This window comes from Cercospora beticola, chromosome 4 (genome assembly GCF_033473495.1).
Source record: "Cercospora beticola chromosome 4, complete sequence".
NCBI classification, from domain to species: domain Eukaryota; kingdom Fungi; phylum Ascomycota; class Dothideomycetes; order Mycosphaerellales; family Mycosphaerellaceae; genus Cercospora; species Cercospora beticola.
In genome coordinates this window covers 1,507,713-1,527,492 of record NC_088938.1, presented here as the reverse complement: position 1 = coordinate 1,527,492, position 19,780 = coordinate 1,507,713, and the positions used below count along the sequence as shown (strand labels likewise).

The following is a 19,780-nucleotide window of genomic DNA, read 5'->3' as shown; positions in this document are numbered from 1 at the left end:
TCCTATAATTGACGACACACAGCAACGACGAGAAACGAGAATCTCTTAGTAAACCCTTCCTGCCCAGCACCTTCTTACGCAGCAGTCGGGAATGCCATGCGGTTGGCATGCATGCATCCGGGGAGGCTGTGTAGAAGATTCCTGATGATGACGACCAGCCATTCATCGTGATTCTGGTGATACCATACATAGCGATACCGATGCAAGGTACTAGTAGTTTCTACACGTGCTGCTCTCCCTTACTTCGGCCTTATTCTCACAACCAATTTGACGTCTGTCTCTTCTTTTGGTACCTGCTGAGAAAGTCTCCTGCCACTGTGCCACCTTCAAGATGGCTATGAGCCCATTTGCCGTCATCGCAATTGTACTTGCTTGCGCAGGCGCAGCAGTCATGATCGGGGTAGCTCTCACGCATTCGTACATGAGAGCCAGAAATGCGAAGACTCTAAACGCCACCGAACAAGTACGGGATAACTCGCAAAGAGGGTATATGACAGATGTGAGGGAGAGAAATGTGAGGGATATGATGCTGGAGTATGGATGGCAGGATTATGCCCCTCCAAAGCGACCGCAGATGAACATGAGGACGGACACGGATGATAGTATGGGAACCTCGAGATGAATTGTCTCCGGATGGACAGGAATGAAGCTGGCTTCTTCTGTAAGTGATGGCGCTCGTTGGTCGTTTTGTTCGTGACTGATTGGTGTACAGTGAAACGAAATTTATGATGCGAAAGACTTATGACGGACTTGGGAACGTCTTCGTCAGGTTGGCCACACGAGGAGAATCTTCGAGGATCACAGGCTGTCGAACTTGCTACTATAATCGGAGCAGCCGGAATCGCAACACGCTCGACAAGATAGCAGGGGAAGAGAGACCTCGTAGCATCGAACGGCAAGTCTCGTTGAGAAGGACTACATCGGCGGGAGTCTCTTGGCCATGCCGCTGTTCTGGCAGGCCATGACTACATCGGGCTCGAGAAGCAGGTCCTCGGACGGCACGCAGATCACTGTCACGCCGGAAGACCGCAAGATGCTAGCGATGATCATGATTGTGCTTTCGAAGTGCGTTCCAGGGGAGAACCGTTCCCCGACACTTAGAAGGTACCCGAAGCCCGCAGCCAAAGCTCCAACTACGCACGGTGGAGGTTGTGATCCGGATCCGGAGCAATGGGCGTATCTCTCACGAGTAACACAGCTAGTTTCTCAAACGCGAGCCACATATTCGGCGGCGGCCTACTTTGGCACGTTGGCTGGGCAGAGACCATGTCAGCATAGGCAAAGGTCAAATGGTGTCATATCGCGAAGATCTTTGGTCGTGTCCAGTAACATGCGGCTGGACACGAGAGACCTGAGCAGGTCCTGATCGCAGTGTGTTTGCTCGACGACAAAATCTCCGGCAACTGGCGCAATGAGGCATGATACAATAGCCTCGCAAGATGTGATGAGAAATAAATGTAGGCATTATGACATAGATCCTTTGTGAATAAAATAGACGTGCGGCTTTAGAGTGTAGCCCATGCAGATGAACTATGCCGACCAAGCAAAATCCACCAGAACCGCATTATGATCCGACAGTCTATCTCCATTCGGTTGCAAGAATCTGTCCGTAACATAGGCATGATTCGCGGCCGACAAGATGACACTCGCGCCAGAGCGATATAGCACCTTATCGATCGCTTCGCATGTCTGGTTGGTAGTGGGATCTGTGCATTCTGGTGCGTTGGCTGGTATCGTTCCGCCTTGAATAAGGTCGACCCAGGCGTCTCTTAGGCCGTTCTGCGTGCCCAAAATGCGAATATTGTCTTGGGCCCTCGAATATAGAGTATTCGTGTCGCCAAAGACAATGACTGCTTGACCCGCTGAGACGAAAGTGATGTGGTTGCTCAACTGCTCGATGTTGGATCTCCTGGCTTCAAAATCCTGTTCTTCGTTGCCTGCTTCCGCGTGAAGATTGTAAAAATCGATAGTGACGCCTTCGGCCACTTCCATGCGCATGTAAGTGAAGCCTTTTGGCGTCAAGCAATCTGCTTCATTGATGAAACAGCGATCCCACTTGATTCTTCGTAAGTCGCTCCACCCGAAGTTGGCAAGAGTATTGAGTCCACTGCCGAATGGCACATTTCCCGTGGTTTTGGTGCGGAATTTGTGATTGTCATTATCGTAGATTTCGTCATTGTAGGCGAAGTCTTCCTGAACGTGAATGACATCGTATGCTCCAGCAGCGAATTTCTGTCCTATCTGCTTGGCAGCCGCCTCCTTGCCCCCAGGAATGCCATTGTCGGCGAGAAATTCGGGTAGTCCAGCAACGTTGAAGGCCAAGACATTAAATGTGCCAGCCGACACCGCCAAGGCAGTACGGATTGCAGTCGCTAAGGCGAGAAGGCCGGAGAGCTTCATTGTGAATATCTGTCGTCCCTGGAGAAATCAACATTCATGATGGGCTCCGTGAAGTGCTTTTAAGTATGGCGTGCCAAGGAACTCGTAAGTTTGCTGGTACCACGGTCGTCATCTGCGACCTCCGTGAATATAAGAACTCAACGTGTCGCTTATGCTTGCATGTCGTTCGTCAAGCCCACGACGTTGCAGACGGTTGTCATTTATGGCCCCGTGGTACTGCTGGTCGCACCAATAAAACTCAGTGGGGTGACCACGAGTCGAGAGATCTGCAAGATCGTCACTGCAGATGTCTTGGCGTATGTCCCATTTGAGCAGTCGAGCTACAAACTGCTCATGCGCACTCGGCTATGGAGAGCCTAGTGCTGTTGCTGTTCCAGACGATCGCTTGAATACGCATAAGATGCTAACGGAGCCCACTGTGAAGCTCTTCCCAATCGGCCGGCAGCCTATAGTCCCGTGGAAGGACATACTGGCCTCTGCATCGCCTCGGCGAATCGCAATTCTGCAAGTCACATTTCCCGTACAGACGGCAGTAGCAGGCCTGAGCTGAAGGGCAAGCCTGAGCATTGAGAGCCTGGAGACTTGTGTGGCTGTCCGGAGAAGCCAAGAATAACATATGCCAGACGTAGGACAAGATACGCCCTGCTATACGGTCATCAGAAGGAGCCACGCCATCATCAAGAAGCCACTGTCGGAGAGCGCTGTACTCGTCGCGGGAATGTCGCCAAATGGCCTCGCGTGAGACTGCGAATTGTGCACAACATTGAGCACGAACAGCATCGCTCCGCCGGAGAAGCGCCTGAGACTTGTCGCCCTCTGTGCTGCCATCGAAAAGCAGTTGAAGGGCTTTGGGAAGTGCTGCATCGGATACGGCGCGTCTGCTCCACGGCTGCAATTTCGACGAAAGAAGGGTCTCGAGACTGCCTTGAGGTTGTGCTTGCAACGGACTGCAGGTACCAGCGCTCCAGTCACAACGTAGGTTCGTATAGCCATCATGCTGAAGAGCCGAGCTCAGATTCAAGGCCTTCAGCAAGGCCTCGTTATCGTAGTCCGGCGAATCATTATGCCATGCAAATCTGGACCCGTGGACAAATACTGCGCCAGCTTCGGGGATGTTTTCATAGTTGTCGATCATGAATGTCAAGTAGGCCATGGCCTCATGACCACGATTGGCGGGGATCTGAAGACTTCTGGAGGTCCGATCCAATGGGGCGTCGGCCGTATATACACAGAGGTGATAGTACGATGCCAGTTGGTCCAGCCACTTGGTGTCCTCTGACTCAACTCGAGCCACCACTAAGGCAGGCTTGCTGCCGTCTTCGAGGCCCGGACAAATACCACGAGCCTCAGGTAAGCTGCTGGCCTTTGACCTGTAACGGATCCGAGCCCAGTCATATTGTTTATCGCCTCCAGACGGCCAGAGATTCAGCAGGAGGACGGCGGTGAGCACAGACGCAAATGCGATAGCCTGCGCGTACGCAAGATACTTCTTAGTGATGCGTTTCATGGTGCTGTGCTAGGCCCTACGGCATCCGGTATACTCTGGAGTCTAGTGATGATGAGAGATACGATAGAAAGGCAGGTGAGGTCTACAATCTGCTTCGTCAGCGCTATCGCATCGCACGCCGGGAACAATCTGCTGCAGGATCGTCAGAACCTAACATGCCGGCATGCCGGAAACGCGTGCCTGTTGCTTCCGGACATGACAGGCGACGCCAGCCAATCGCAAGGACAACCCAGTCTTGTGCATTGCATTATTCTCAGGCCGTCATCTGATATCATTGTCAGCACGTCCGAGAAAGAGCAGCGCAAAGCTCATTCATCAGAAATTTGCAGAGACCCATCGGAGCAGTGAGACTAGTTAGCGCATTTTGGGCATCGTGATGACCGAGGAGCAGCAGTAGGACTTCGACGCGGTTCCAGCGCCCACATCTTCCCACCGATATCAGTGCTTAGCAGTGCCAGCAATCTTGCACTCGATCTGCGAGACGCGCTCGAAGTCGCTCTGGCACAGCATCTTGGAACTCGTTTCCGCGCGACGAAAGCGGTCGAATTTACCCACCTCTTGACGCGGTCGGTCTGCGCGCGGCAGAACTTGCGATTCCGCGCCAGACGCGTCAAAACAGACACAAAAAAGAGAAGGCAATGATAACAGAAGGAGGATGAAGAGGAAGAAGTTCAACGTGGAAGGGTGATGTTGTTCTTGATCTCAACGGACAAGCTTCACCAAGCCTCGAGCCAAGAGCAATTCCACTATTCCACCGACAATACCGAGAGTGACCACTTGTCTAAACGAGGGCGCAACATGAGCAGAAAATTCCCGATCGCGCGTGGAATGGACTACAAGGGGAACAAGTGCTAATACAGGGACTTACAAGAGGTCGGTATCCAGATCGTGCTCTACCCATCAACGACCTCATTCGAGACACCATTCCTGGCTGCTTTCTCGCCGTTCACAGCACCTCTCTTCTTCAACTCCCCTCTGACCCTCGGCAAGACATGTCGGCCATAATCAATGGCATCGTTCAAGTTGTCATACCCACGGATCGAGATCAAATCACAGCCCAAGTCAACATAATCCAAGATCGAATCAGCCACAGTCTGGTATGATCCCACCAGTGCGGTAGAAGCTCCACGAGCGTTTGTCGCAGTCACAGTCGGATACCACAGTGCGCGATCTTGCACCTCTCCTTTTTGAGCAATCTCCAGCAATCTTTGCGATCCGACATTTTGTGGTGCTGGCGCTCCAGGCGGCACCTTCCCTTGACCAGCTGCCCGATTCGTCTTCAAGCGATCCAGAGTGCGATACGCCTTCTGCCACGCGAGATCGTCTGTCTCGGCGACAATGGGTCTAAATGTGACCCAGATTCGTGGCCTGTCTTTTCGCCCCGCCTTCTCCGCCTCGGCGTATATGCGATCGATCTGCTGCTTCGTCTCTTTCAATGGCTCTCCCCAAAGCCCAAAGATATCTGCCAGCGATCCTCCAACACGGTATGCCTCGTCCGAGGAGCCTCCGACTGAGATGGGAATGCTGCTACCGTTCACTGGACGCACCCGGGTGCTGAATTGCTCGAACTGGTAGTATGTACCCTCCCAGTCAAAAGGTTCTGGAGAAGCCCAGGCACGTTTCAGGATCTTGATGTACTCTTCGAGTCTGGCGTAGCGCTCTTCTTTGGGCAAGAAGTCACCTTCCCTGGCCTGTTCCACATCACTTCCACCCGCGATAAAGTGGACTACAGCTCGGCCATTGCTAAGCTGATCCAAAGTTGCAAGTGCTTTCGCAGCTACTGTTGGGTAGACTGTGTTTGGCCTAAGTGCAATGATGACCTTGAGCTGATTCGTCACTGCGGCGATGGTGGCTCCGGTTGTGAAAGGGTCGAATGACCCAGAGTCGTAGGGCTGAAGTGTGTAGTTGAACCCATAGTCGTCCAAGTTGCGAGCATACTTCTTCAAGAAGTCTGGATCAACTCCAGCTCCAGGAATAGGCTCGAGCTCCGTGGAGGCATTGGGAAATGCCAAGCTTATGAATTCGACTGGCATGGTTGGAAGTTTTGTTGGCTCGCGATTTGTTGCGTCACAAGCTTTGGGAATGTCATTGGGCTTTCCGCAGGTGCATTATACATGAGTTGCATTGCTGACAAAAGTATTGCGCGAACTGCAGCTCGATCACGCCTTGCGAGCGTAGTGGACCATGGACCTCGAACGCATCCCCACCCGACGTCGGACCGACAGCCCGATAACACTATTGCTGGGTGAACTGCAATCACCTCACCTCCAGGTTTGTATTTGTCTGGACGAAATGGAGTCGGCTATCAGGCAACATATCTCGTTCATGCTAATCTTGCACTGTAGGATGCACTAGAGCGATCAATCGTACGGTGAACACATCTCGTAACGCTCAATCCCCCACAGCAAGCATACTGTGCTGGAACATGGAAACATCCGCTCTCTCGAGGTCAAGCAGAGTGCATTTCTCCGGACAAATCGCAATAATTTTGATCCGGATCAGGGCCACCTCGCGACAATGCGCAGCACAGATTTGCAGGAAATCGCGATATGGCAGTCTTGCTTCCGATATCAGCGACCAACATTCCTGTCTGTCCGCCTCCACGATGCCTTCCTCAATATCGCCTCTGTTCGCATGCTGTGTGGTCGCGAGGGCAATGTCAAAGACTTCTTGCTTTGGGTTGATGAGCTGAGTAGGACAGGTGTCAAGTGCTGAGCTTGCTTGGCTTGCTCGATCTTGCACTGCAACACCAGTAAGTACAGTACAATGGCCGTCTCGTTGAACATCGGCTTCGCCTACTGTACGTTGATACTGATCCTCCTCGACATCAGTCAGCTTCATCGAGCTGACCAGTCACCAGTCTGTTCTCGAATTCGTTCTCGGTACCACATACTGCCTCATGAACGGCCTCCTCTTGCGCGCGCTTCTCGCACTGCATTGCAGTCTTCGCACTCATCCCATTTTTTGCGTTCCTCCTCCTCCAGTGCTTCCTTCAAATCGTCAAGTTCCTGCTTCAGTTCCGCCATAGCTGTGTCCATCTTCTCGTCCTCGCCGGCAGGATTCCAGCGACGCACAATTCGCCAAAGTGTATGGGCCTCCAAGTGGCATTCACTGGCTTCAGCCAAGTCCCCGAGCGTATTGCCAAGCAGAGTAAGTGTTTTGATGCGGAGAAGGCGAGGACAGGCACCTTCTGCAAGAATTTCTTTTGCCTTGGTGATGCACTCCTCGAGCTTATCGTCGTCCCACAATTTGGCTGCTTCGTTGTACGCGTCGCAGAACGCTCTGTCGATGATGGCACTCATGCTCGGGATGTGAAGTGGCACGGTTTGGATTGGAAGTCTGTGTTGGAGAGAAGATGATTTTGGAGTCAAGCCGCGTTCTTTCTTCGTTCACACGGTGCAGGTGGCGATCTTGAGATCGTTGTCGACGGTGTGTGGCGCGCAGGAAGCACAAACTGACGAGAGACAGTTGCGCTGAGTAGCCGGATGAGTTCCGAAGCAGTGAGGAGCAGGATGACTTTAGAAGAGGAGTGATAGCACTTGACGTCGCGTTTATCTCGACCGTTGTAAAAAGTGGGTCAAGTAAAGATGCGACGAAGTGCAGAAGGAAGGAACAAACAACCATCACTGCTTGAGAATTTTGTTCTGCCGCGGAGATCGAATGCATGCTGAAGCCCTACGGTCTCCTTTCTGACCAGCTCGTTGCTTATCTATTGCCAACAACGCTGGCTCTACAACCAGTCCGAACTGAAATATACCATCGTGTGAACACTTGAAACTTGCGGCAGACACCAAGGCGACGAAGCTGGCACTACCAGTCGAGGTTCGAATACATCTCAGAAAGCCACACCTCCATCCAAGCGTACCAGATGTGCCAACGCGCCGGCTCGCATGAGACTCTGTGGTATTCCTATGCTATCACTTACCAAAAAGTTGCCTGGTGCGGAAGAGGAGCCTGAAGTAGAGAAAGACCTAACGCACCAAACAGAGGGATCAGAGCCTCCCGAAAAGCGAGCAAAGAAGAGCAACGAGAAAACCCAACCGAGCGAATGCATACTATTTCTTCGCATAATTTCGACATTGATAACGAACTTCAGAAGTACGATATTGACCTCGAACACATGTATGAAAGTTTCAAGCAATTCTGTACATGGTCCAAAGACAATGGCTTGAGAAGAAAGGAGGCTTATGCTTACACCGCTAGCTGCGCATAAGCTTAGCTTGTCCTCGACATGGGACCATGGAAGCCAGATGAGTGTCTGTAGGAGCTGGTTGAATCTGATGTATAGTTCAACTTGCCGCCCCGGCCTGACGCTACCACTACGTGACGATGGTTTATACTTGCTCTCCACACCGCGGACCCGAACTCACAGGATGTCCAGAAAGCGCACACCTTTCTCTGGAGTGGTGAAGACTGCTGGGCAGCCCAGGATAGCTATGGCCAGGAGCGTGCAGTAACGGGCTGGCCGAGACTCGACATCTATGTCGACGAGGGATTGCAGATGATCAGCTCCCATTCCGAATGAAAGACAGGAGCCTCTGCTCCTGATGTAGCCGAAGCGGCGCGAGAGTGCTGCCGAGAATTGTCTGAGACACAACGAGATGGAACTCCTGCCAGCCACTTTAGGTAAACAGAGAGCACACCTTTCTCTGGATCGCACGGGCTTTCTAGCCTACGAGGCTAGCCACGGCGAGAATGCCCCACAGGCTTTGATCCAGAGACATAGCAGCGGGCTCCGTGCTTTCTCTTAAGAGAGAGGGAGGTCTCTGCTCCCCAGTCTGGCGATGCAAGGGAAGGATATTGCTAGAGCTCGAGTGAGCGATCACCAGGAAGTACACCTTTCTCTGAGAGAATGAAAGTTTTCTAGCTCACGAGACTAGCTACGGCAAAGAAGAAACCTCAGCCCTTGGTTTAGAGACATAGCCGCAGGTACCACTCTCTCCGGTTCAAGGTGGAGTCCCTGCCTCTCAGTCTAGCGTTGGGACGGGAGACCGCATCACTCTTTAGACGAAGCAACTTAAGTATACTCCTCCCCAGACAATCCAAAATTATCCCTCCTCAGACCAGAGGCACCTCACGGTAGTGCGTGGCATACATGCGCATGTTGCCAATCTGACAGTCCTGCTTGAGCCTCCTCTCCAAAAGCGTTGGATCAGCATAGTAGAACGGCTCCAGGCCCCAACCAAAAGTCATGACACCGTTCGCGATGATATCACCACGACCGGCTTTGCCAGTACTGAAGTCGACGCAAATCTCCGTGGCGTTGTATTCAAGGACATAGTCGCTGAGGGAACTTGCAATCAGCTCCACAGTTGCGGGTGACTTGTTGAAGTGATCATAAGCCTCGCTGCTGAGAGAAAGCCAGTAGAAGTTGCCGACGATTCCGCTGACGTTGAATTGGGCGTTGCCTTGCTGGACAGAGCGCGGGGCGTCCACATTCTGATCCACTGGCGATGCTTCCTGGTATGCAGCAAGAAAATCCTGTGTGAGATTCTTGATAATGGCATTGAGGCATGGTTTGGTCTTGTCTGTGTTGCCTTTGCTGCTCCAGCTGCAAGTTGTTTCAGCGATAAAGTTGTCGTGCGAAAGCACACTGAGCACGACGCTGTCCTCTTCGCCGATGGCAAGCGGAATGGCTGCAACAGTGCCCAGTACGATAGATAGGGCGGCAAGCTTCATGTTTGTTGTCGTCGGAGATCGTGAGTTGTGTACGAATGGATGAGTGTGCTTGGGCCGCTGGAAGGCGGCTGCGGAGGATCTTTATCATGGTAATCGGCTTTGTCGCCTTCTCAGCAGGACTTGCACGAGACCGATAGCTTTACTACCATGCTACACAGATTCTGGATCATGTGTGCACGAGATGGTGTTGCAACAGCTCGTCTATGCCGTACACCTGTCACCAGCGCCTCAAGGCAACGCTGTGATAAGTACCGTCAAGGCGATCGCTCAAATAGCTTAGCCAAATAGTTCCCAGAAAATCATGTGTACGTCTACAAGCTTGTCAGTCAGGTATTGGATAATCGATGCGGGCGTCCCATGACATACCATGTTCAGTGTCCACAAGATCCCAAGTGTAAGGTAAACTCGATGTTTGAGCTTTCGTGGCCATATTCCGACTCGGTATGGTTTCAAATCTCCGCCGATCCACGTCGTCGGTATGCCACTTGCCTTCTCGCTTGTGCTTGCTTCGGGCATTGTGTCGATGCCCTCATTGGCGAGAAGACCCATTTCGACCTCCTCAAGTGGTCTACTTGTGGCTGCTGGTACACGCTCCGTTATTGGCTCCTCCTTGATGAACCAGTTGGTGATGACACCTGTAGCATCTCCAACAATGCTACACGCAACCAAGTAGAGCGGTGTAAGCAATACGATGTCTCGCCACCTGTCTGCCAAGAATGTCTCGTTTCCATGAAAGAAACCGGCGCGAAGCACTGCCTCCTGATCGTTCGCGAGCCACAGATGATCTTGCAGGACGTACATCTCCAGTGAATATCTTCCAAGCCAGGCGAACGCAGCAGAACGCCAGTTACGCAGTACAGGATGGGCGTTGCGCAAGACAGCGAAGCTTAGAATCGGTAATGCTGTGGAGTAGGGCTGCAGCTTTGTCCAATGCCTCTCGTTCGGGATGTGTTTCGCAGTCCAGTACCAGAAAAGAACCTGAGCTAGGGCGGCAGTTGCGACAGAGAACGGCTTGAGTACTGGCCAAGCTTTTTGGAAAGCGTTGTTAAATCTGCCCGTATGCTCGTGCTTTTCCACTGTAGACCGAACGTAGATGTAGAGCATACCAGTGACCATTCCAACGAACACAATGTACTTATCTTGCTCGACGCGATGACCAAAGAACTCATCAGAGTCGAACCTCATCTTGCATGTAAGCTGGAAGAAGTGGACCACAGTTCTGGGAAGGTCTTTCGTACTCAGGAACGTATTGAGGAGTACGGCCGCTGTTGTGATCTTCGCCAAGAGGAAAAGGACATACTCATTGTAACGGCGTCCGATCGCAAGTGTAGCGTACACTACCAGAAAGTTGAAGGTTGACAAAGGCAGGTAGTAGTACAAGATCCAGCTAGTCCGCATCACATAGGTCAATGCAACGGGTAATAGGTTCGTACGAATCATGACGTTGCAGAATCTCTTCAGGGAATAGTCCTTCTTCTGCAAGAAGTATACCGTATGTCCGAAGCCAGTGAGGAAGAGGTAGGATGCCACACTGAGGCGGATGACCTCCCAGAAAGGGGGTAATTTCCAGCCTTTGTTGTAGTGGTAGATGATAATCAGAGCTTGCATCCAGCCTTTCCACTCGTCAGTTTGGTCGCGTGGCAGGAACGGCTGGCTTTGTGGTGCCTCGCCAGGCTTGGATTTGATGGCACTTCTGCGAACTGTCGCGAAACCAATCAAGAATGTGACGATGATCATCAAGAACAGAGTGGGTTTGACCAGCCCCAGACGTGTTCCGTGCTCAAAGATGTGCGTCCGATCTGCGATCCACGAAGAAGCCAGCACAGCGGTCAATGCACAAAATGCTCGCATTACCGGCCGCGCTGAGTCGGACAGGAGTTGCAGCTTGAAGTCAACGATGGTTACCAGGGGCAGTATGGCAAAACCGAGCAGAAGAAGAGCGATCTGTATCCAGTTGGGCCCTCGCCAGGCTCCGCAACAGATGGCGTTGTTGTTGGAGTTCATCTTGCTACCCACTTTCGCATTGCACCGAAAATTCAGCAGCAAGTCCACGCGTTTCTTGATAATTTTGTCCGCTACGCGCGGCCCATCCGCCTTATACAGATCTTGACGGCCACTGACCATGTCGCGAAAGCTCCAGAGTATGTTGACATGTTCCAGCGCCTCCAGTTTGGTATTCAGCTCGTGAAAGGGTTCGTTCTTCGTACTCCCATTATTGTACGGTTCTTCAGCAGGAGTGAAGAGGACAAGGTCGCCGGGTCCCCGTTCGTGGGTGAAAAGACCCTTTGCAGGGGACGTCTGATATTTCGAGGCCAGTTCACCGACTATGGCCGCATACCGCTCAGCCATTCCCCGTTCCGCATAGGTGTTGCCTGCGCCGACGACTGCCAGCAACGGCGGCCTTCTTTCCTGCTCATGTTCGGAAGCAAAGCTGTCGATGAGGCTGATTCTGTTCAGTTGTGGATCGTAAAAATACTGCACCGTGATATTGTCTTTGGAGATCGACAGATCTTGTTCACGGTCGTCCGGGACCTCGATGTCATGCTTAAGACGCCTGCCAAGTTGGAAATATAGCCGTTGCACATGGAGGTCGCCAATGAGCGTGAATCGGCGCGTCTCGTTGCCCACACATTGTTTGATATGTTTACCATCATAGGGTATCGTGGTGCAACCAGGAATCAGCCAACTTTTCCCGTTGTACCACTGTCCCTCCGAGACCAATGCTTGACATTTGTTCGGGTCGGTATCTATAAGATAGTCAGTAGACGATATGGCTGATCTTATTGGCACGGGTACTTGCCGAACACGAAATGATTAAAGAATACGAGGGAGACAAGTGAAATCAAGAACAAGCCAAGGAAAGGGCGAGGAGACGCAGCCCAGCTGCGCCAGATGGATTTGACATTACTTTCGTGTGTCATTTGAAGGCGCACCCAAATGATCGTAAGACACTGAGCATTAGGAACCTGAAATGCGAGAAGTTCAATGGCAAAAACGAGTCGAGATGAGGAGAAGAGGTAGTCTGGACGGAGGAATGCAAGACCACGCGACGTCGCGACTCATGTCGCAAAAGTGTAGTTCGGCCCCTGGCTGGGCGCCCTTGTAGTTGAAGGCGTCAATGGCTGCTGGTGGCTGTAGTAGACAGATGAGCCCACCGCATATCACCCTATTCGCACGCGCAGTGGAGTCCGCAACCTGTACGAGCAGTCCGCTGGGTCGGCGGCCAAGAGGAGCTGACGAACATATGGGGCTGGCGGCGGGGATCGGGCTGCTGGTTGATGAGGGCGACAGTTGCGAAAATGTCACCTGGTGTATGGACGAGTGTAGTTTCGCGTTGGCAGCCCCATTCCAAGTGGCTACAGGAGCCGACATTGTGGCTTGGCCAGACCCGAGATTGGCCGTGGCTTGGCGATCTCCATCCCAGTGGCTGATTCCACTTCGGGCTTTGCCGTTTCATATGTGCCGTGGCTCGCTCATTCCACTTCTATACAGTCATCAACACGCGACACCATATCCACCAAACCGGAATCGAGGGCACGAGGAACTGTCTCTTCCAAACGCCGTTGAACCAATCCGAGAGATGCATGCAGGTCACATGCGAGAGACCGTACGGATTCAAGGAGAGGGCGGCGAAGAAAAATAAAAAATAAAGAGAAGCTGCTGAACCATCGAGCCTCGACAATCTGCCGTCTGTATTTTGAAAGAAGCGATCTACAATGTCCCTCGTCTTTGCCTGGCGTCCTAAACGAAAGAGTACTTTGCAACAATCGTATCGTACTGCTTCTGGGTGATCGGAGTCACTTGGCCATGCTTGATCGTATTCGGAAAGCCGTTCAGCGACTCTACCTGCCACGCAGCCATATCGTTCAACGTCCTCGCGGTCGCTGGCACATATGACTGGAAAGTGTTCTGATCGATCCATAGATGGTAGAGTCCAGGGTCGACATTATCGCGGAAAATGAGAGGACCTTCATTATTTTCGTATTGATCTGCGAAACGAATGCGTTCATCTTCGGATGCACCTCCCACGCGAGTGAAAGTGCCGAGAATACCATTCTCAGAGCGCTCTTGGTAGATCTGTATCAAGATTAGTGAGAGGTTTCATTGCTGTGCGTTTCAGAAACTAACGCGGTAATCTACTTCACTCTTGATCCATCGGTACCAGACGTCTGGTCCTTCTTCCGTGGCATGCCAGAAGGTGGCATCGATGACGGGGTATCCTGGGAAGAAATACTCTTTGGCCTCGGAGAATGTCACGAAATCTTGGGTGGTTGAGTACATGAGTCTGTTTGGAGGCTGAGGTCCAGTCCTGTTCACATCGGCAGGATCCCAGAATCGGGAAGCGTACACCATGACATACGCTCCTACAAGCGGATCCCAATCTGCTTCCGGAGCCCACTAAAGACGGTGAGCAATGGTTTTAACAGCAAGAAGGCTTCCCGGATTTAGCACTTACCACATTGCCAGCGCTGACATCCACGATAGGCTCGGTCAACCGCGCCTCACTCCACGTAGCAAGATCCTCGCTCTCCCAGACCACAATTGATCGGCTACCGAACCTTGTAGCCTCATTGAAGTCCTCTTTGAAGTCATTAACTTTCAAGTCGGTAGCAATCAGCCACCACTTGCTGCCATCCTGGCTCGGAATGAGATGTGAGTCTCGCACGCCAGTCGTTCCAACGTTGGAGCGCAGTATCGAGCCATTTCCAGCAGGGCCATTCAACTGTTGCCATGAATGTGCGTCGTTGCCATTCGAGAGCCAGCCATAGATGGCCTCGTCCTGCAGAGGGAAGAATGTGCCAAAGTAGCCCACATATTCCTCTTGTGCCGGTTCGCCGTATTGTTGTTGTGCAATAGGTGTTGCCGAAACGGCACCGAGCACGCCGGCTGCGGCGAAAAATGAGGTTGAACGCATGTCTGAAGTCAATGAAGTACCAAATAGAGTGCACACTGTTAGTAGAGAACAGCCGCAACTCTAACTTATACAGGTTTGTTTTCGAAGCCTGAGAAAATCCAAGCCGCAGATCCTAGCAACAAGGCGGACAAATCTCTATTTTCCGTTTTACAGTTCTCCCGCAACGCATGTCATCGGTCGCATGGAGCCCCAAGATCCCCATGAAACAGTGGCGATGAGCACGTATGTGGAGTCGGTATAGCTTGCCAAGAGTCGACTGAACATTCAGGCACAACGCGGAGTGGTGATCACATCCACATGCCGACGCCAAGACATGTTTGGAGAGACACGATTGGAGCGAAAACTAAAGACCTGCAGACTGCTTTCCAGCTGATCCTGGTTAGCAGAAGAAGCGGCTATAGTTTGACAAACTATTCGGGTTTTATGATGCAGTAGGCATGCATGCGTCAATGGCTTCGGGAGTTGCTATTAAGCCTCTGAGTGTTTACTATTAAGCCTCTGAGTTCTTATCGGGCGTAACAACCTGCCCTACCCTACACCTTTGAGGGACACTGCCGCCTCTCTCGACACTCGCCTTCGGCTCGGTCTCGTTCGTTGCCTAATAGAAATAATGCTATCCTTTTTAGGGGCCTATGCCTCACGCGCTCGGGTATCGTACGTCGTCGCTATTGCTCGCAGGCTCGCAGCTCCGAGTACTCACTTCGCTCGCAAGCTCGCCTCGCTTGTCCGAAGACAGTGTAGAGTCCAAGAGGCAGTAAAAGCTGTGTAATTTGCTGGAGCCTACCCTAGGCCCTTGGAACTCAGAGGCTTAATAGTAAACACTCAGAGGCTTAATAGCAATCCGCAATGGCTTCCTTCACTATGTGTTCTGTTGCTATTGATCATCTGGGTAGTAGAAGAATGCAAGCGCAATGATCATGTACCAGCCAATACACCTGGGTTGGCGAACGTCAGTTATGGCGAACATGCACTTGATTCGTGTTGGATACTCACATTACGCCCTCAAGATAATTGCCTGAACCACCTCTGATCAAGAAGTTGACGACTAGAACGCTAACGAAGAAGACGACAGTCTCGAACAGCTGGAAATGCAGGTCGAACGATTTGCCCATGCCCCAAGAGATCAGGACGAGCAGCCTGGATCGCGGTCAGTCTGTGGTCGCTTTATATGTCTAGACTCCAACGAGCGCGGCTTACGGCGTGACGAAAAGCGCTATTTGCATTCCACTGCCCAAGGTGACAAGCATCGCGAGATTGGTCTTGTTCTTGTAGGATACAATGACTGCTGTAACGTGCTCAGCAGCATTGCTCACAATGGGCAGCAAGACTATGCCGATGAACGTGGTTGTCATGCCAGTCTCTTCTACAACACTTTCAATACTGTTGACCAGAAACTCGGCGCAGAAGCCTACGCATACGATTGAAGCAATCATGCAGGTGAATGCCCCGGTAGGTCCCAGAATCTCTCCGCCTTGATGGCTCTCCTTCTGTGCGGCACCGTGTGGGTCGCCTTCGAAATCGCTGCCGTCGCTGTCATCGTTGCCAGCGTCTTCTCGGAAGAGATCCTTGTGCGAGAACAGCTGGAAGTAAAGGTAGAAGAAATATAGCACGATCAGAATCATGGCCGCTCCCCTAGAGACTGCCAGAATGTCGATTGTATCGCCATCGGCGGATCGTTGCATTGTCCAGTATAGTATTGCGGGTACGATAAGCACGGCCGCAGCCAGAGTCTGTAGCGCTGACATGATAGAGGCCACAGTTGAATCGTACTTGGACTCCGAGCGGCGAATGCCGCCTGCGATGAAGCAGCATCCTAGGACCTGGTGCATGTCAGTGGCATGTAGATCGACGTGTATTGGCAACACAAACAAGCAGAATATTGACCAGCACGCTGCCCAGGATGCTGGCCTGTACCAGCCGAAACTGATCTTTTTGCAAGGCAATGACGCTCACTATCAGCTCCACAGCATTGCCAAATGTCGCATTGAGTAGACCTCCAATATGAGCTCCTACGGCCTCGGATAGCTCTTCCGTGGCGAATGATAGAAGTGCAGCAAGTGGCACGATGGCGAGGAAGTTGAGACAGAATATCGCGCCAGGAGGCAAGTCCAGAGCGCCTGCGATGATGCCCACTGGCACAAAGACGAGCAGTATGTTGATGTAGCTGCTCTTGAGTACAGCCAAGGTTGTCCTCAACACACTTCGTGGCGTTAGTCTGCTCCAGAAGCTGCCAGATTTGTTCGTGTGCTGCGCGTCTTGGTTCTGAGAATGGCTTGTCGCTCCATATTCGCCAGAGTCAGGTACACGGTAAAGTAGACTGTGCCTCTCGCCATTGCCTATGTGACGCGTATCCGGTTTCCGTCTGCTGAGCACGTTGAAGCGATGTCGTATCTGTGAGGCCGCTGTTTGGACGCAAGCTCAGCCAAACTTGTGTTGCATTGCGGCAACAGATCCGGACTTACACATATCTTCCAATTCTCAAGCTCTACAGTTTGTCAGTGGTATCAGGATCGCATTCTCATAGATGATACCATAAATGAAGTGGTTGGGCGTGATAGAGAGATGCTTGGCGATGACCGCGTCGCGCGTAGGCGAACCATCGCCTCGTGAGTTGCATGTGCGCCGCGTCATGATCCTTTGGTGCTTGAAGCAAAAGCAATTCGTATCAGATAACTATTTCCACGGCGACTTGACCTGCATTGAACAGGCGTACAAGTTGATCGAGTGCCCAGATGGTTGACAGACTGTGGGCGGGTCATCAAAACAGCTCGATACGACAGTGCCATCGTGCCGCAGCAGCATGACAGCCATTGGCTTCGCGATGTCCACATGCATCGAGGAAAGCACCTCCCGACGAAAGAAAAAGAGGCAGAATGCGGTGTTGGAAGTCGCGACAACCATATCTATCACTCTTGCCCCAGCAATTCGATCCGAACCGCTTCCGACATCTGGGGTGCTTGAAGGTGATGCCAATTACGCACGCGCGAGTTGATGACCTGCACCTCCCTTGCGCGAGGACAACAATGACGTTCAGCGCCCACCTGCCCCATTGGCTCAGCTTGAGACCATTGTGGCACTGGACGGACAGGTAGGCAACATCTCTCTACTCACATATGTTCTCATGGCTCTGCGAACTCTACGATCAGCGCAGTCATTGGCAGCTCGGCGCCCGTTTTCTCTCACAAGCAGATCGAATGCCTACAAAGATGACCAAGATAAAGACAGCTTGAAGCGGACGAGCCACGAATACAGCTTGACAGGATCAGATGAAGCTGCCGCCGAAAACGTCGAAACCTCATTCGGCAGCAAACACAACACGCCAGAGGAGGCTCTGGACAACGCGGAAAGCGAGAGCAAGCGAGTGCGTTGCTGAAACATGACCACGGCTGTCACCCGGCTGACGGCTCTCTCAGATCGGCCAATCTACCAATCCGCTGAACGTTTCGCCGGCCAATGTCGAAGTCAGCAAAGCCGCGGCGCATCGCCCAGAGCATGAGAGCATTGAACAAGGGCTTTCGAGGGAAACCAGCAAAGGGGGTAAGCCGGTGAAGGGAGGTCGAGGAAGGTTATACGCTGGACAGGGCGAGTTGAGCAGTACGGATAAAGGTCCCAGTTCTGCACAGACTGGGAGAGAGGAGAAGAAAGATAGCAGATGATACGAAGGAGTGGAATCATCTCTGTGGTGCGCTGCAGATGCTACCATGCGTTCACGGCACATCCGGAGGACTGAACGGACAGCGAGATCATACTCGGCAGAATAGCGTGGATACGTACTCAATCTAAGTATTCCTGCTTGGAACAGGGCAATAGGTCACCATACGAAGCTGTCCACTACCGGAAGGAAGAGGGGAAACTAGTGCGTACTCTGCGCAAGAATCATGAGCATCTCCTCGATCCTAACGCGAAGCGCGGATTCGCCTGCTCGTTCACTTCGGCAGAACTCTGAGGCTGCGGAGCTGTTCCAAACGAGAAATGAAGAGATCGAGGTGGAGTGTGTTGGTATTGTGTACCATTCGCTATATATATGCAGTTAGAACCAGTCTCGACATGCAAATTAAGCAGTCCAAGAGAGTTCGAAGCGCGCCATCGCAGGCGGTTCTCCTTCCAAGACTCTACGGCCACCGTATGCTGAGCTTTGTCTTAGTCCTGAGTTACGTTCCTTAGAGCAAATACATTGCAGCTGATTCTCATCGGCCCTTCAAGCATCCTGTTTCCCCGTTCTCTTCGCTCCTGTATGGCAAGATGGCCCCATGCAGTCGTTTCAGACAGATTGCTGCGGCGCTCATCCGCCTCTTCTTTGGATTCAAGAGCGGAGCCCTGTGCTTTTCGGAGAGGAAGCTGGTGGCTCGCGATCGCTTTCGTCAACGCTGGTCTATTCTCAGGAAGTCCCTCGTATCACACTCCTGGCCGTAGCTGGTGTCGTGAGCTCAGAAGCTTCTATTCCTTCGGAACACGCTCGCTTCGCCGTTTGCCATAGCCATGAAGTTAATTGCGCGCGAGGCGCGGGATGGGCAGGTGATGCGGGTTGCAGTGCGAGCTTTCCTCCATGTGCTTTATGTCGTTCAGTATGATGCTCCAGTCCCACCCAATGTTCATCGTTCGCTCGCGATTTCTCGCACTGAAGGTGATGATTCGGTGAACGGAAGTCGCGCTCGTGATCGTGCGTCTTACCGTGCTACCGCCTCTATCGCGCGCAGCATCTCTTCCCAGCGCATGTCAGACTGCAGGGGTAATGCAGAATATGCACCTGCGTTCGCTGCTCCGGATGACCAAACGTTTTCTGAGCGGCCTCGTGGCAGCCTCTCAACACTGCCAGCTATGTATCGAGTCTATGCTCGGCTCGCGAGTGGACTTGAGGCCACCGGATACTCGCAGCAGCTGTGTGTGGCAGTCACGTCTGAATGGGCACCTATCTCCTATCAAGCAGGAGACAATCGTGCCTGGCTTCTGACTTCACGGTGGCTCGAGGACGGAGACGCTCCTGTGCAGCGCGACTGCTGTCCATGCCAAACTTCCAGACCAGCCGTTGTGAACAATGTTACGTGGCGCGGTGTATCCGGCAGCATGAGAGCACTTTCAGTTTCCTCGAGAGGCCACATACCGTCACTACGTCGCTTCTCCCACCTTCGACATGCCCAAAGCGCAGAGGCAGCCACGGTACTCCCCCAGCGTCTCGCGCGTGACCCTGTCTTGTCTTCTCGTGCCTTCTGCCATCTCGAAGCTTTGACGCCCTGCAGGGGGTGTTGTTTGGATGCTTTAGGGGTCCACCAAACGCCAGC

At 52.4% G+C, this 19,780-nt stretch overlaps 11 protein-coding genes across 11 annotated transcripts; 3 read left to right on the top strand and 8 right to left on the bottom strand.

Moving 5' to 3' along the window:
- Window positions 1-940: 940 nt before the first annotated feature.
- RHO25_006244 (uncharacterized protein) lies at window positions 941-1,366 on the top strand (the record flags this gene model as incomplete). The annotated part of the gene is made up of 1 exon (XM_023597084.2): window positions 941-1,366. One exon carries the CDS (start codon window positions 941-943, stop codon window positions 1,364-1,366), a length of 426 nt encoding a protein of 141 aa, XP_023452807.1.
- Window positions 1,367-1,530: 164 nt separating this feature from the next.
- Window positions 1,531-2,400, bottom strand: RHO25_006243 (uncharacterized protein; the record flags this gene model as incomplete). Its single annotated transcript, XM_023597083.1, has 1 exon — window positions 1,531-2,400. The coding sequence occupies one exon, from the start codon at window positions 2,398-2,400 to the stop codon at window positions 1,531-1,533; it is 870 nt and encodes a 289-aa protein (XP_023452812.1).
- Window positions 2,401-2,803: 403 nt separating this feature from the next.
- Window positions 2,804-3,907, bottom strand: RHO25_006242 (uncharacterized protein; the record flags this gene model as incomplete). Its single annotated transcript, XM_023597082.1, has 1 exon — window positions 2,804-3,907. One exon carries the CDS (start codon window positions 3,905-3,907, stop codon window positions 2,804-2,806), a length of 1,104 nt encoding a protein of 367 aa, XP_023452813.1.
- Window positions 3,908-4,800: 893 nt separating this feature from the next.
- Window positions 4,801-5,940, bottom strand: RHO25_006241 (uncharacterized protein; the record flags this gene model as incomplete). The annotated part of the gene is made up of 1 exon (XM_023597081.2): window positions 4,801-5,940. The coding sequence occupies one exon, from the start codon at window positions 5,938-5,940 to the stop codon at window positions 4,801-4,803; it is 1,140 nt and encodes a 379-aa protein (XP_023452814.1).
- Window positions 5,941-6,424: 484 nt separating this feature from the next.
- RHO25_006240 (uncharacterized protein) lies at window positions 6,425-6,622 on the top strand (the record flags this gene model as incomplete). Its single annotated transcript, XM_065602761.1, has 1 exon — window positions 6,425-6,622. The coding sequence occupies one exon, from the start codon at window positions 6,425-6,427 to the stop codon at window positions 6,620-6,622; it is 198 nt and encodes a 65-aa protein (XP_065458833.1).
- A 182-nt stretch (window positions 6,623-6,804) lies between these two features.
- On the bottom strand, window positions 6,805-7,209 carry RHO25_006239 (uncharacterized protein; the record flags this gene model as incomplete). The annotated part of the gene is made up of 1 exon (XM_065602760.1): window positions 6,805-7,209. The coding sequence occupies one exon, from the start codon at window positions 7,207-7,209 to the stop codon at window positions 6,805-6,807; it is 405 nt and encodes a 134-aa protein (XP_065458832.1).
- A 1,756-nt stretch (window positions 7,210-8,965) lies between these two features.
- Window positions 8,966-9,586, bottom strand: RHO25_006238 (uncharacterized protein; the record flags this gene model as incomplete). The annotated part of the gene is made up of 1 exon (XM_023597080.2): window positions 8,966-9,586. One exon carries the CDS (start codon window positions 9,584-9,586, stop codon window positions 8,966-8,968), a length of 621 nt encoding a protein of 206 aa, XP_023452815.1.
- A 299-nt stretch (window positions 9,587-9,885) lies between these two features.
- RHO25_006237 (uncharacterized protein) lies at window positions 9,886-12,507 on the bottom strand (the record flags this gene model as incomplete). Its single annotated transcript, XM_023597079.2, has 3 exons — window positions 9,886-9,897; window positions 9,953-12,333; window positions 12,387-12,507. The coding sequence occupies 3 exons, from the start codon at window positions 12,505-12,507 to the stop codon at window positions 9,886-9,888; spliced, it is 2,514 nt and encodes an 837-aa protein (XP_023452808.1).
- An 820-nt stretch (window positions 12,508-13,327) lies between these two features.
- RHO25_006236 (uncharacterized protein) lies at window positions 13,328-14,501 on the bottom strand (the record flags this gene model as incomplete). Its single annotated transcript, XM_023597078.2, has 3 exons — window positions 13,328-13,663; window positions 13,715-13,984; window positions 14,043-14,501. 3 exons carry the CDS (start codon window positions 14,499-14,501, stop codon window positions 13,328-13,330), a joined length of 1,065 nt encoding a protein of 354 aa, XP_023452809.1.
- An 874-nt stretch (window positions 14,502-15,375) lies between these two features.
- RHO25_006235 (uncharacterized protein) lies at window positions 15,376-16,967 on the bottom strand (the record flags this gene model as incomplete). The annotated part of the gene is made up of 5 exons (XM_065602759.1): window positions 15,376-15,436; window positions 15,495-15,638; window positions 15,699-16,321; window positions 16,371-16,903; window positions 16,964-16,967. The coding sequence occupies 5 exons, from the start codon at window positions 16,965-16,967 to the stop codon at window positions 15,376-15,378; spliced, it is 1,365 nt and encodes a 454-aa protein (XP_065458831.1).
- A 655-nt stretch (window positions 16,968-17,622) lies between these two features.
- Window positions 17,623-18,157, top strand: RHO25_006234 (uncharacterized protein; the record flags this gene model as incomplete). Its single annotated transcript, XM_023597076.2, has 2 exons — window positions 17,623-17,862; window positions 17,915-18,157. 2 exons carry the CDS (start codon window positions 17,623-17,625, stop codon window positions 18,155-18,157), a joined length of 483 nt encoding a protein of 160 aa, XP_023452811.1.
- Window positions 18,158-19,780: the final 1,623 nt, after the last annotated feature.